This window comes from Electrona antarctica, assembly GCF_951216825.1.
Source record: "Electrona antarctica genome assembly, chromosome: 14".
Lineage (NCBI taxonomy): Eukaryota > Metazoa > Chordata > Actinopteri > Myctophiformes > Myctophidae > Electrona > Electrona antarctica.
Genome location: NC_136795.1, coordinates 27085254 through 27101550, shown reverse-complemented (window position 1 = coordinate 27101550; position 16297 = coordinate 27085254). Strand labels below are relative to the sequence as shown.

Sequence of the window (16297 nt, the reverse complement as noted above, 5' to 3'; positions counted from 1 at the left end):
ACCTCATTAACATGCACTTCTGCCCTCCAGCAAACGGCGGGATTGGACCACTTTGAGCGCCTCAAGACCCTAGGCACCGGTTCATTTGGTCGAGTCATGTTGGTCAAGCACAAAGAATCGGGCCAACATTTTGCCATGAAAATACTTGACAAACAGAAGGTAAACTCAGCTATGAAGAGTGGGCTACATAATGTCAATACACATGATCACCAGAATTCCATTTGTTTTTGAGGGGCGCTAACCCCCCTATGTCCAGCTTTGAGGGTTTGTGTACATTGAACATTGAAGACAAATTTGTGATTGGCCAGAATGAGATGATGTATGATGAACATATAATGATAAAATTGCCCCTCACTTCATACAGGTGTGATTTTATTACTATAGAGATAGTCCAATAGTATTAAATATTATAAATGTTAAACGCCTGAATTGTAACTCCCACTGCCATTTTTGAGTGGTGTAAACCACTCCTACAACTGGCTTTGTTAGTTTGTCTGTCTGTCTGTTCGTACCAAAAAATGAGCATGGTTGCTATGGTCACCCAGTTCACACGGGTGTGATTCATTACGTCCGACATTACGTCAGACCACAGCTGATCAGTCTATATAAGACCTTACACCACTCAGTTCACGCGGGTGTGATTTTTTTAGTACTACAATAACATATAACATTATTATCGACACCAGATAAGACTGTTTTCATATCTCTTCACTGGAACTCGATAATCTCTACTGGTCACGGCTCACTCCACTGCTCCATGACATCACTCCCGAGCATAGTTTTCCATTTCAAATAAACATGCATGATGCAAAACTGAACTGAACAAGTAGACAAGACAACAACTCCTTATCCTTCTCCTTATTTTCCAGTGTCTAGTAGTAACTCGATACCGAAAACGGAGATAAAAAAAAAAGTGATCTATGGGGCACTGATGGCCCAGTGGTTAAGGCGCATACCACATACCGTAGGCTCTGATAAGCCTGAGAAGCGAGTCCCAGGTTTGATTTCCGAGCCTGACGGACCTATGCTTTCGTATCACTAACAGTCTCAATCTACACTGTTCTATTGAAATAAAGTTATAAAAGCCCCCAGAATATCCAAAAAATAAAAACTAATTGTGATCTACAATGTGCTCTATTGACCACAAATCAGAGACCTATTTCTTTGGATGGACCCACAATGACTATCTCCATACACTTTTTGGAGTTTCTTTCCCCCCCCCCCCCCCCCCCCCCAAACTGGCCAAAGTGTAATAAAGTACAGAATAAGTGGCAATACAAAGGAAACCAAAAATCTCCTTAGACTGACAACTTCTCCTCGACCAGCACCAGACAGCAAACTTACAGAAAAAGCCATTTCTCTGAGCTATTTCTTTTCCCACTTTTAATATTATAATGTTCACACAAAGTTGGCCTAACGGCTAAATTGGGGAGAAAAATAAATAAAAACTTTGAGCTCCTGTAGTGTAATCAGGCAAAGCCAATTTGTCACCTCTGTTGCATCTGTCTTGGTTCCCCCTAGGTGGTGAAACTGAAGCAAATAGAACACACTCTGAATGAGAAACGCATCCTGCAAGCTGTCAGCTTTCCCTTCCTGGTGCGGCTGGAGCACTCTTTCAAGGTATGAATCGAGCACTGAGCAATGCTCCCCATTACAAGAAATTTGAATCTGTATTTCAACCGCCGCTTGTGTTTGAATAATGCCCAATTTATGCTACGTTGGCAATCTGCAAGCTCACAATGCGATGCGTTGTGTGTAGATTAGTATTTTTGTTGTGTGACAAAGTAAGCTTCTGAAGCCTGTTGTCTTTTTGTTTCTCTACAGGACAACACTAATCTCTACATGATAATGGAGTATGTACCTGGTGGAGAGATGTTTTCACACCTAAGGAGAATCGGCAGATTCAGGTGAGTAAGAGCACGTCGGTATTCTCCGTGCACACCTCGGCATTCAACCATGGCTGACAGTAGGGGTATGCACGGATATTCGGTTACGCTGCTCTGCCTGGCATTGCATCGTTCACATGCAAACAATGCAGTGAATGAATCTAGCTTACAAACACTGTTCAGTTTGAAAAAAAGTGCAACGTTTGCGCGAGTACTTTGATGGGAAAGCGTGGCGATGGAACTAGGCCTAATCAGAACTGTTTGCTGAAGAAAGTGGAGATCCAATACAACATGTCATATTATGGTTTAACCTTTAAGGAGAGCTGGTCAGTTAGTAGTGTGCTTCAAAGTCAAACCAGCTCTGCTGCAGTTAATTGAGTTGATGGGGCGGCCGTGGCTCAGGGGTAGAGTGGCCAGTAGAACAGCTGGATGGGAACTGTGAGTTCGATCCCAGGCTCCCCCAGAGTTTGTGGCGAAGTGTCGAGCACCTGTGTAAAATTCCATAGTGTAAACATTTTAAATGACTTTCATGTACAGATTTTGCCTTTATACTGTAGATCAAAATGTGCTCAGTTTTGGCTATTTTCTGGGTGTTGATTTAAATAAATACATTTTCGACTATTTGAATAAACCGTTTGAAAAATGTTGTGTACACGTCAGTGTAATTAACAGTACCTGTGTCTTTGCAGTGAACCACACGCTCGCTTCTACGCAGCCCAGATCGTGCTGACCTTTGAATACCTTCACTCGCTGGATCTCATCTACAGAGACCTCAAACCAGAGAATCTGCTCATTGACCAACAGGGCTACATACAGGTATGGCACTTTGCATTTAGGTTTGCTTTCTTCAAAATGTTCAGGTATTGCATTTTGGGGATAAGGTGTGTATATATATATCTGTATAATTTGCCTCTTACATACCCATAATGCTTGGACCCACAGAATTCTGGCTCAAGTATTGCCTGGAATGCTGAGGTGCTAATTTTCTAACATGCTGCATAAACAGTCCAATAGGGGTGTATCAAAGAATCTCCGAAACGAGTGTACCATATTTAATGTACTTATTCTGCTACGTTTCTGTTTGTTCTCCACCCTCCACAAATGTTTTGTTTCTTTTATATACACAGTTGGACTAAAATGTTCTTGGTAAACCGAATCGGAATTATGTCAAGTTGTAAAGCAGGTGCACTTCCTCTGATTGCCTACGTGGATGCTCAGCTAGCGTGAATCTATTTTGTGTCCGAGCATAGACACGGTAACGCCCCACCTGCCTCTGATTGGCCTACCGACACTGCCCGTCTTGACTGTCCTCCGAGACTCGAGGTTACTCCGTGGTGGGAAATAATACAAGAGAATGACAGCTTGGCACGTGCGACAGAATGCAGCATTAAGTTGTAACTAACTTGTACATTTTATTTTTGTAGAAGAGGCAAACTAATATTGTTTATGCTGTTTGCTTTGATTGAATAATTGATTGAACACAAGTGTACGTTGTACTATGATTTGATTTGGGTGTGTTCTAATTAAAGTGTTAGTGTTGATTATCGTGTATTAATCTAAATACTATAACTAATACTATTATACTAAAAAGATAAAAAGATCAAGGGAAAATATACCTTTTTACAGTACAATGTTTCAAGTTTACACATATACACACTTTATTTAGAACACACCCAAATCAAATCATATTACGGCGTACATGTTCAATCAATTATTCCATCAAAGCAAACGGCATAAACAATATTAGTTTGCCTCTTCTACAAAAATAAAACGTACAGTTCTCTTGTATGGTGCATTTATATAGCGCCTTTATCCAAGGTGCTTTACATAGATTGTGCATTACATTCACCCATTCACACACACACACGTTCATACACTGATGGCGGCGGAAACCATGCAAGGTACCAACCAGCACATCAGGAGCAATTAGGGGTTCAGTGTCTTGCTCAAGGACACTTCGACACTAACTCTGGGGGAGCCCGGGTTCGAACTGGCGACCTTGCGGTTACCATCTGGAAACTCTACCCCTGAGCCACCGCCGCCCCATCATACAGTATCATACTGTACTTGTATTATTTTCCACCACGGAGTAACCTCACATCAGACTATCCAGCATGGCAATATCCACATCACGGGCAGTGTCGGTAGGCCAATCAGAGGCAGGCGGGGCCATGTCTATGCTCGGACGCAAAATAGATTCATGCGCTCGGCTACAGTCAATTCGTAGAAGAAAATAACACAGCAGATGGATATATTGCTTCAGCAGCCTGAAGTACTGACGATAATACAAAATGTCAACCTGAGCTCAAAGTATTACATTTGTATTTTTGGAGGGCTTCCATTTCCACTGTTTTTTTTTTTACCAGAATCAGAATTATATGTTTTATTGCAAATATACAAGTAATTTTGGTTGGTGTGTTTCCAGGTAACAGACTTTGGATTTGCAAAAAGAGTGAAGGGCCGGACCTGGACGCTGTGTGGCACCCCTGAATACCTGGCTCCAGAAATCATCCTTAGCAAAGTAAGCCATGGATTAATGTTCTCAGTCGCTACGACTGATTTCAGTCATTTGGATTCCATAGAAGTCAGCATGTCTTTTATGGAATCATGTCATGCACATATTGTGCTATTGTTTATGAAACACGGCTCCATAGTGTGTGTGTGTGTGTGTGTGTGTGTGTGTGGGGTGTGGGCTCCTTTCTGACCTCATAGTCACCTAAGAGGACCAGGGCTTTGTGCCGAAATGAGAGCAGCTGGTTGTAAAGAGTAGGCTGCACGTAAAATGGCTATGAAACTAGTTCAGACCAAAGACTTGCTATGTGATGAAACTGTTTTTGAATGTTGGAAAAAAATGAGAAGAAAATGAGTAGTCTGAATCACCCCATTACAGGTCAGCTGATTCCCTCTGAGTCACAAGAGGCTCAACTCGTCGAATCGCAAGCAACAAGTTGTAATGCAAATGGCTGGTCAAATTTGTTACTCACATCAATCTTTTTTTGTAACGTTATGGTATTCGGTTGCAAGTAGCAACTCGACCTGTCTTGACGAGCAATGGTTTAGTCTTGTCTTGAATATTTGTTCTAAGCTTAAAGTCTGTCACCTGTTGCACCATTAGGGCTGTTATTCCTTCTAAAAAAACACATGGGTCTGTCAAATAAATTATCGAACACTATATATACACACACACACACACACACACACACACACACACAGTATATTCGATTAATAGGTGTGGTACTGGCTACTTCTCAATGTTTTATATTGTCAATTCAGCCAAAGTAGTGTAAGTGTGCACTGACTATCTTTGATACACCACCGTGTGCATGCACAGACACATCAGCCTCTTGTCCATAGTGGCTGATGATTCAATTCATGTACTGATTCTTCTAGTGTCCGGTGTGAATGAACATTACACAAGACTCTGGCTGTTGTTTAATTATTTGCTCGTTTCAGCATGACCTGGCTACATTTAATTTTCAAGAATTAAATTGACAATATTTGACTGGACCCCAGGTCCACGCAAGACTTGTGAGGCAGACAGCCGAAGTATTGTCAAAAATTCATTTTCACAAATCGAATGCCAGTTTTTCGTTTTGCAATTATAATTTAGAATCTTCTGGGTGTAGCTCTACACCTAGGTGTGAATAAGTCACCCACGTACGCTGTAGGTATGAATCTGAATTTTCTGACTAGTTTCCAAGGTGACAATTTATGAAATAACAAGAAATTATGACAGTCATATTTGTCAGGTGAAATGAGCGCTGTCCCGTTAATACGACAGGCCTGTTGTATGTCAGGTTTCACCTGAAAGTAAAACTATCACAACTGCAGTATGGTTTATCTAATTTACCGACTTCATGACCAACACTCTTTCAGACTTGAGAGATAAAGAGCTCATTATCCCCTCGAAAGGCTTGAACCAAATCGTTGATAATGAACTAGCACTGATAGTTAAAAATGTTATGCTGGGTACCCTGTCTGACCTTCAGCCAAAGAACATAACAGAAAAAGATAACAACTGGTCTTGGGTAAAATAAAACACAATCTGGATCTTCAAAGTGTGTTGATAGAGAGTAATTCAGAGAGTGGAGATGGTAGTGTTGCAGGTCAAGGAGGAGAGGAGAGGTTGGATGAAGTGTAGACGAGTATTAACATTGTTTACATTGGTTGCAACCTATAATAGAATGCTAGAAATGTGCATCTTCTATGCCGGGCAATGCAGGCATAGTGGTGACTAGTGGTACTTTGTAGTTGTTGCAACTGGTGTACATTTGAATGTGCTAAGCCGGCCTCGGGGCTTTGCATCAAAAACGATGCGTTTTAACTTTACCACAAAGGAATTAATAGCATTGGGTTTTTTTTTTACCATGTTATGACATCAGCTACAGCAGGGTTCCCCAATTAATTTTCCTCGAGGGCCATATTTTGACTAGGGTACCAGGCTGGGGGCCGAGTCCGCACGCGTGAGGTCGAGGTCTTTCCCTGAAAATTCATTTTCAGGGCAGGACCCCATTTGAAAAGGATGCCCAGTTTGACATGCATAGGCTACTGACCCCCATTTAATGCCATTTATATCTGGGACCCCCCCCCAAAAAAAAAAAAAAAAAAATGTTTTTTTTTTTTTTTTTTTTTTAATTCTTCCGCGGGCCGCCAGGGGGCGCTCCGCGGGCCGCAAATGGCCCGCGGGCCGCCTATTGGGGAACCCTGAGCTACAGTATGTAACTGTGGTTGTCACATTCTAACATTGACGAGTTGCTGGTCGTGTCTCATGTGAACTCCCTCTCGCTCCTTTCCTCTCTCTCTCCCAGGGTTATAATAAGGCAGTGGACTGGTGGGCTCTAGGTGTGTTGATTTATGAAATGGCTGCTGGCTACCCGCCTTTCTTCGCAGATCAGCCCATTCAGATTTACGAGAAGATTGTATCAGGGAAGGTGAGTTTGCTGTGGGGTTTTACAAGAAATGTCCCCCTTTTCCATATTCAAACTTAATTTTAAGTGTCCCTGCAGATGTTTGATTATTTAAATCCAATGCACTAGTGTCTGTTCCTCTGGTCTCCTTCATGGGAACCGCCTCTTTCCACACCTTACTTGGATGATCAGATTCCCCCACATTATCCATTTTAAGCACTTACACGTAACATCTATACTTTGTTAACCGGATTCCCATGGGTTTCACTCTACTACACTAAATATTGTCACAGAAAATAGCTGATCTACAAGCTCACACCGCATCGTGAAGCTTGTAGTTCTTTTATTTTTGGTTCCTCCCAGAATAGGGATGCTAGGGTTCATGTTATCAACCCATTAAAACCGGGAAAGCATCCATGTCATTTTAGATTTTAGTGTTTTCTATTCAAACAGCAAATCTACAAGCACGCTTTTTTTTTATTTGTATTTATTACATTTTGAAAAATCTTGAAATTGTGAGAAGTCATTTTGTAGAATCGGCCTCAGGTCTTAATGGGTTAAGGGCATGCGTTCATAAATGCAACTTCCAGCCACAGGTTTTAATTTTGTATGCTCACAGCACCACAGATACTACCTACAGGTTGGTCTTGCTCTGCCTACTGATACGATCTAAATTCAATGAATCGGCTAAGACTGGAAACATCACCAACAGCAGAGCCAATGCAAAAAACTTTTTTTTTTGGTTTTCAAGGCGGTGAGCATAGGTTTGTTGGCCCTGGTTTTCCGCACTCTTCTAATCTACCCTATATATTGAATTTAGATTTCTCCAGACATGAGATCTTTGACTCGTTGGCTACACGATAGAGTTCTCAATCTCTGCCCGAACCCGACCCTACCCGACATTTTCGGGTAGGGTCGGGCCCAAAATGCACGATAATTAGTCGGGCCGGGCCGAGCCTCGGGCTCTGTGATTTACCGTGATTTTTTTTATTTTTTATTATTTAATTGTATTTTATTTTATTTTATTATAATAAAAATAACAATTATATTGTTTGTGTAATGTATTTATGAAGAGGGCTGAGCTGGTGAATGTTGGCGATTAACTTTTACAGTTTAGGCTACTTACTTTGTGACCGGAGCAGTGCACCACAGAAGTGACAGAATAGAACGGTGGTTGTTGAACTTGCTACTGCTGTCTGGCCTCTGGTTTGCGAACTAAATTAGTTGCTTAGTGCTCAGCATCAATGTATATAACTTAAGTTAACTTGCCATATGCTTAAATGTTCTATACGACCATCGATTCATCCGCAATAGCTCGTTTTGGAAACGTCGGGGCTTAACGAGACACTGCTGTCTCGTTGAACCCAGCTGGGTGAATAAGCTAAATTAGGCTACCTAATCAACGTCAACACTCACCACGGTAAATGCTCCATATAACTATGAAAGCGCTAATGTTAATGTTCACTGCATATAGTTACATGATGACCAAGCAATGTTACAGTTCACTGTAGCCTACAGCTATTTGGTTTCCAAATCGTAGCGCTGTACAGTACAGCAATTTAATTTCCCCATCGTAGCGCAGCGCGCCTCATTGTGTGCCCAAAAGAACAGATCTGCAAGCTGTCGACACGCAATCGAGCGGCATGTTGATTGTTTGTATGTCTGTTATTTTGGTTAGGCAACTGCACATTACGCGTGGTATGTGGGTTTGAGAGGCAATGATTAATGTAAACTATATAGGCCTACAGTAGCCTAGTAGATTATAACCACGTTGACAGTTGTCATAATATTGTATAGCTCTGTTCGGGTTACATAAATCCTTTATTTCGGCGATTAGTCCGTTCACACTCGCCTCAATAAAATTTGAACCACGGTGCAAAGCGCCGCGGCCATATAGTGGCATTTTTCTTTTTTCACTCGGGCTTTTTCGGGTTTTCGGGCCTATCATTATGGAAATTTTTAGGGTCGGGCCGAGCCTCGGGCCGACCAAGTTATAGGGTAGGGAAGGGCCGGGCCTTAATTTTCAGGCCCGATGAGAACTCTACTACACGAGACCTACCTACAGGGTACATCTTGACTTGCTGACAGCATATATGTGTCAGTCTTATTAACACCATCACCGAATCAAATGAGATGCATTGGAGTTGATCTGTTTAAATTAGTACTGCATGTACTGTAATACAAACATCCCCGTCTCACTCCCCGTCCCTTTCTGCAGGTTCGATTCCCCTCGCACTTCAGCTCAGACCTGAAGGACCTGCTGAGAAATCTGCTGCAGGTGGACCTGACGAAGCGCTTTGGCAACCTCAGGAACGGAGTCAATGATATCAAGGGCCACAAGTGGTTCGCTACCACCGATTGGATAGCCATCTACCAGAGAAAGGTAAAGGTTTTGCATCCCTTGAGTGATGAATAACGGGCGACTAGCCCTTTAGATGGAGGGGGTTAAAGTCTACTTTGACTGGATAGCACACGAAATGTTCCCTTTACAGGTCTGTAACTCAATTATTTTTTCCATTTGTACACTCTGAGTTACAGACCCATAAGGGTCCATTTGAACCAGATGTTGAGAAAGATTAGGATAATCTAACAAATAATCACTATCTCTGGGTTCAATTCCAAATGTCCTTCCCCCTCTCTGCCTATAACTTGTGTCTATCTGCGGTCCATTCTAAAGGTAGCTTGCCGACATCGGTGGCGGTAAGCATTGGAAAGCGCCTGTGGCTGAAGATCGGTTGTCGAATGGGCACAATGACCAAACATGCTAGGTCTGCTACCGGCAAGGGGGGGAAAGGCTCAGTAGAGCTCCCTGGTTGTTTAACTTAAGAGCAAATCAGTTGAATTTTTTTCCCCCCTCTCGTTTGTTTCTGGTGCAGGATCAAGCCTAGATAAACCAGAGACATTGCCTGTTGCACATTTCAACTAAATACTATATTCTCAACGACAAAGCAAAGCAGTACTATGTCTACGACTAGTGCAAAATTGCTCTTTTTTTGGTCCAAGCTGCCTCCGCTTTGGACTGCAGGCTCCTGCGGACTACTGCCACCGCCTGGTATGGAGAGTTATTTAATCTGATTTCTCTCTAGGTCGTCTTTAGACAAGCCCTCCATTGTTGCTTCCAGTCATCCCGGTTCTCCATACATGATCTGGCCATCTTATTGGGGCACTGCTTTGCTCTCCTGCGTCTTTCTTGAGTACATCCATGTACTTGTTAATGTCGGACGTCCTCGTGACCGGTGCCTGTGTGGCTGCTATTTTCTGGCTCACACTTGGCATTCCATCATACAGGTTCTTGTTGGTAACATGTGTACTCTTGCTGATGTTAAGTACTGCATGCAGCATCCTGGTGTAGCACCCATCTAGAGACTTCTGCAGGGTTGTCTTCAGGGTCCAGTATTCACTGCCGTATAGGAGAACAGACTACCTTTGCATGGAAGAAGCTGAGTTTGGTTTGACAGGTTCAGTCCATCCGACGTGCCCACACGTCATAAGCAATCCAACCGACAGATTCAAAGGACGCTTTTTATTTTGAGTGGGACTCCAAGGCCACCATACGCTTCGCTTTTCGTTCATGCACGGTCCGGTCACTTCCCTGTTTACTGCTGCACAAAGAATGCCTCGTCTCTCCTAACCTAGGGCGCTCTCCTTGGATTTGATCTGATGGATATACTAAGCTCTTAATTTCTGACTCTCGTTCAAAATATGAACGTGATGGATTATTTAGCGATATTATGGAAACGAAGGGGGGGAGGGGGGGCTTTACAGAGTAAAAGCGGTCATGTCTTCCCGGCACCCCAGAGCTTCTATTTTGAAGGAATCACGGTGCCGATTGTGTTAAGATCTTGTTCCGTTGAGTTGACCCATGAGTAGTGTTTGATTGTTGGTGAGAATAATGCTGAAAAGTGCAATTGTTTAGATTGGCTGTTGTTCAAGGTGGGTGGGCCCACTGAGCTGTGTGAGGTCAGGTGGAGAGGTGATTCTGGTGGAATAAAAGACGTGTGTACGTCGACGACATCCAGCATTGCTTTGTTTTCATTCTGCACGCATAGCGTGCCAGGTGGCTTGACAAAAAAGGTAAAAACACTGAAAGTCACTTGCACTGGCGGATTCTCTCCATTTGCTCAGGTCAAATAAAAATAATGTGTTTGTTACTGTCTGACTGTCACTCTGGGGCAGGGTAGGCGGCCAGCCAATATACCGGCATAAATCCGCCCCAAAACGGCCAAAATGTTGTGTGCGGCACACAGGTTCACACACGCATGTGCAGGGGGCCCTTCGAGCTTCAGTGCTCAGGGGCCCTCAGAGGTGCTAATCCAGCCCTGAGAGCAGTGCCTCCTGTTGTTGTCAGAGGTGGATGGGATGTTATAGGTGATAACTTCAGTTTTCTTGGTGTTCAGCCGGAGGCTAACCTTGGCACCCTCGGACTCGGCTCCTGGGCACCTTAAATTAAAATGTAATGTGGATCAACATGGTAAGGGCGTTGCTCCGATGTGGATCTCGGACTTCATGTGGTCAGCCTGTGAAGTCAGTCTTCTGACATCATCTATGACTTATGACAGGAAATCTGGCCGCGGTTTCAACCCGATCCCATTGACTTCATCATTAGAAAATGTAAAAAAATAAATAAAAAAAAATTAAGTATAAAACACGTGAATTAGTCAAGGTACTAAGTTAGCATAGGCAGTGTGCACAAGACATTTGGTGCTGATCGGTCCAACGGCTTGCAAGATTTCCTCCAGAAAAACACATACAGACAAACACGGATAGTCTCCCACAGACAGAGCCAGGCTGTATAAAAATAAATGTGATAGCAGTGGCTTTAGGGTGAATAAGTCCACACATATATGGGTATTTTTTTTAAACTGGGTTTTTCCTCCATTGTTAATAAATTATTGTTAAGCACTGTTGAGAAAAATCCCCATGAAATTTTAAAAACACTGCTGTTTAAAAGCAAATCCATATGAAAACAAACACGACTCATCGTGAGACTGTCAATTGACTGTCAACGCCTGACTGTCTTACGATGACAGTCCATATTGCCCAGTCAGAAACATACTCTGTGCTCTTTAGATGCCTCAATAAAATATGTGCATGTCAAAACACATCAGAACATGTGATGTCTTCTTTTATTTACCTAAATCTTTTTGCAACAAAGGTTGCAAAAAGAATGTATCCATATGCTTGTGCAGCGTCCATTGACTTCAATGCATTCCATTAGACTTTTTGGTTTTGCTCCCTGTGCCTAGAATGTGACCTCCCCTTCTTTACGTAGCCTTGTTACAGTCTGCCACCTTGATTTCATGTACTCTGCGTCCTAAATAAAGTATTGGCACTTTGGCTATCAGTGTGTGCAGCCGATTTCTTGTTCCTTCAATATTTCTATTCAGTTTACTCTCTCCTGTGGACCGGCACCACTACAAGGGCTTGGTGTACGTAACCATCCTCATGCACAGTGTCTACTACCTACCAGTAGAAGGCTGGTCTGGTGGAGTCTGCCGTCGGAACCGTTGGATGATGTAGCAGTGATCTCCATAGCTAATAATCAAGCATCTGTTCCTCCAATATGGAGGAATAGTACAGTAAAGGTTGTTACACATCGTCCGCGTTTTTCGGAAAACCGATGGAGAAACGCCGCTAAAAATCCGAATTCGCATCCGATTCGTGCCCGGTGTGTGGAGACCTTAACTGTACGTTTATGTGTAAACATGTAAAGTGTTGTTGGCAAGGTTAGAACAAGCACAGTTTTGTTCACTTCCACCATTGCATAAAATGTCTCTTGTAATCAAAGAAGATAACGGTGCACACTCTGACATCGCAAAAACCAAAGCCAAAACGTGGCAGCAAAATGTTGTTTTTCAATATGTTCACCTTGGAAGGATGCTTTCCAAAAAGCAGGGCCCAAAAATCCAGTTTTGCATGTGGATGAAAGAGTGCACTTGTGGACGAAGCCTCAGATGTTGGCTAATTACAGTATTTGTTTTATCTAGATTACATTTTGTTTACCACTTGAAGTAATTGTGGCCTTGTTAAGTTTCATCCTTCATGTGGCCACTGTAGCACAGTATAAATCCAATATCATCAGCTTTTAATGCACAATATCAACACATTGCGCAATATTGACTGGGACAACGATTATCTCCTGTGTTTCAGGTGGAGGCTCCTTTCATTCCTAAGTGCAAAGGCCCAGGTGACACGAGCAATTTTGACGACTACGAGGAAGAGGAAATCCGAGTCTCCTTCACAGAGAAGTGTGGGAAGGAGTTTGCCGAGTTCTAGACCCAACCAGGAGTAGTGATGAAGAGACAGGGATTTAAGAAAGGAAAAGGGGGGGCCTGGGATGAAAGCAAATTGCGGGAGTTGAGGAGGACTGCTTACTTACTTCTTTGTAATGATGACAACAATGTTAACCCCCCACCCCCCTACCCCCCGACCCACCCCCCAGTGGAGAGATAGGCAAATTGAAAGAAACATCCAACAGAACCAGCAGTGTTGCCTTTTTCTGATTGTTTCTCAACTGATTTTAGTTTTACTTTATCCCCCTTGTGGTTGTGGCAGGGCTTCAAGGAGAGGTGGAGCGTAACGGTCTCACTCTTCAGTGAGTTTTACATCTTTCTGAAGGTGTAACGACATTCTCTCAGTCTTTGCAGGTGAAGGCATCGATGTTTAGGTACTGAATCTGCTATAGGCTCTGTCTGAGTGTGTCCCTCCTACAAGCCGTTGTCAACAAGTGATTGTTGTACCTTGTTATGCCTGATTTATACTTGGTTGCGCGCCAGTGTCGTGCACTGAAAATAGCACCGATATACAAGCTCACAAGGCGTTGCAGTGCGATACGTTGTGAGCTTGTTCCCGCGTGTAACATAAGTACAACTCAGACTTAATCCTAACCCACCCCAACCCCCCCACTTCCATTGCTCCATCCTGAATCTGTCCAAGCAATACAAAGTCCAACAGACGTGCCTATTGTAACGCCAACTTGTTGCAAATTGGCGTGTGGAAAGCATTGGCGCAGGGCTTTGGCTATGGTGGCATCAGCCCTAGAGCCCGTTTTGGTTGAAAGCGTCACACTCTTGCACACCGCCTTTTTTGTCTGGTCGTTGTGGCATGGTTGATTGGGTAGATGAGACATTCACTGCTTGCAGTTAAGGCAGTAGCGACCTCTTTGATCAGAGTAAAAAAATGATTTATCATGTTTAACTTTATCTAGGTCTTACTCTTTATTTTTTTCGGGACCTTTGAGAAATGGTGTACATTAGCACCGCATTTAAATGATATTTCCGTCCATTTTCAACTTTGGCTCTATTGAACTACTGCATGACGATTTGTACCGAGTAGAATTTCATCGCTTCTTTTGGTGTCAAGTTTCAGTACCACTCGGTATGGTGGCTGCTATTTGATGAATTTCTAAGCGATACCAATTGCCACTTTAGACAAAACTAGTTACATGTTGCCCAAGCTGAAAATGAAAGGAATTATCCTTTAAGCCTGTCTTTCTCTTAGCTGCATTTATTAACATTTTAAAGCCCTTTGGTGATCATTTTGTCTTTATGTCAATCTCTGTGCTTGTGTGTTATTTAGTGCTCATGGGTGGGTTAAAAAAAAGCAGTGATTTGGCAGCGACTAACATTGTGGTCACACACTCCTGGCTATTGTTTATTTAATTCATAGTACATTTATATATGTATATTGCTATATATATGATAGAGAACATGAAATATCAATTTTTTTTCTCAACATTGTCTCATAGCTGTGAAATGGAAATTAAGATTTCATAAATAAACAAGTTTGAATTCTGCCAAATTTGCAACGTGAGGGCATTGCAAGTTTTCTGTATGTAACTGATGGTGGTGGATTTTAATACGCAAAAAAAGTAGCAAAACGTTTCAACAAATTGTGCATGTTATTTTTGTACAATATCACTTTTAAAGAGAGATGAGAGAGCGTTAAGCTTTATATGTGTTGAGGTACCGGAGATTGTGGTTTAATGTGGTGACTGTTGAAATGGACTCTTGGCGGCCCTGTTTTCAAGATGGAGCAAAACCCAATTTTAATTTGTCAGAAGTCCTGACGTTGTACGGGCTTTGTTCAGTGTTGAGTTGTAGGGAGACAGTTTGCCGCTAAATGTCAATACACTAGTTCTATTCACCGTGATTATTATTTTCTTGTAATATATACCCTTACATGTAACGCCTTCATATAGACATGCAGTCTTAACCAAACGTTTTGGACTGCAGTGTGGAATGTTTTGTTTCATTTTTTAATTTTTTTTTCCCAGCTTTCTATAATTTAATTAAGAGGGGGTATCCTTAACCTGTTCCCCTGACTTACGCTTTTGCCAAGTTTATTTTTAATTTATGGATGCAAGACAATCTCAGACCAAATCTAGTGGCTGGTTTGTTGACTGAACACATTGTCTTGATTTTAATGAAGGATGTAAGCTTTTACCACCGCACTACATAAAGCCCTATAGGTGCTAGAATTTGTCATCCCACTAAAATGCTTTTCTGTGAGTTGTTTGATGTGCATCAATCTATTTGTCATAAGGTCTCGTAATATGGCTTATTTTTTTGAATGTTTTAGAGTCTAAACAATTTAAATATAGGCCTGAGTAATTATTTTGGCAGTCTATTGATGTAATTAAGATAAAAATGCAAGATGCCTTTGAATGTCTTGAGTTGTCTGATGGAGAAGTCACAGGAGAGACAGGAAAAAAATGCTGTTTTGAAACAAACGTGTATTTTTTTAGAATTCCTTTCTCCTGGGAGCTTCATTTTTCTTGCATGTGGTAAAACGACTCGACTGCAAGAAGAGACCTCCCTGACCTGGGATTATGTTGAAACTCCTGGAATTGGAACTATTGTTTTTACGGCCCATCCATTTTTAGTGTCATTTCTGTTCACCCCTTGGTAATGCTTGCATTATTTGAGAGTTTAAAAGCATAATGTAATGTTTTGAAGAGATCACATGTTAATACCCCTTTTGTCTTTGACTAATGTTCTGACAAAAGGGTCAAATCTGTTAATGGATAAAGGCAAAACCCCTTGATCCACTTAAGAGAGTGAGGTGTTGTTTTGTTTTGTTTTTTCTTTCTTTCTTTTTTTGTTGCCCCCCCCCCCCCCCCCCCCCTCATTTATTTGCCTTCTGATTGCATCTGGTTAACACACTACTCAAAACACTTCACTTTTTACATCCAAGGCGTTATTTTGCATTCATATTTTCTAATTGTATTTTCAAAACACAAAAGCTATTTTCCTCCTGACCTGGGTACAGTGATTGTGTAGTTTATTGTACCTTTTGGGAAACAATACTGTATATCTGCCTTTGACAGTCTTAACTATCTTACCCTCTGGAGAACTTGACAGAAAAACCCTTAGGACACAATGAATATTATGTTTTAAAAAACAAAAACAAAAAAAAGTAATATTTTGCAAAATGTATCATTCCAATAAAGTTTTACTTGTTAAGACTAATATCTCTGGGTCATTTGTAAGCCCTCATCTCAGC

General features: G+C 42.0%; 1 protein-coding gene across 2 annotated transcripts in view; it reads left to right on the top strand.

The window, feature by feature from the left end:
* Positions 1–16259, top strand: part of prkacaa (protein kinase, cAMP-dependent, catalytic, alpha-a) — a 29677-nt gene extending 13418 nt beyond the window's left edge. For both annotated transcript variants that reach the window (XM_079519339.1, XM_079519340.1), the window contains exons 3-10: positions 31–159; positions 1522–1620; positions 1825–1907; positions 2576–2702; positions 4312–4407; positions 6695–6817; positions 9012–9176; positions 12944–16259. In XM_079519339.1, the coding sequence (XP_079375465.1) occupies positions 31–159; positions 1522–1620; positions 1825–1907; positions 2576–2702; positions 4312–4407; positions 6695–6817; positions 9012–9176; positions 12944–13069 (948 nt within the window). In that variant the 3' untranslated portion in view covers positions 13070–16259. The remainder of the gene's footprint in view (positions 1–30; positions 160–1521; positions 1621–1824; positions 1908–2575; positions 2703–4311; positions 4408–6694; positions 6818–9011; positions 9177–12943) is intronic.
* The last annotated feature ends 38 nt before the right edge of the window (positions 16260–16297 follow it).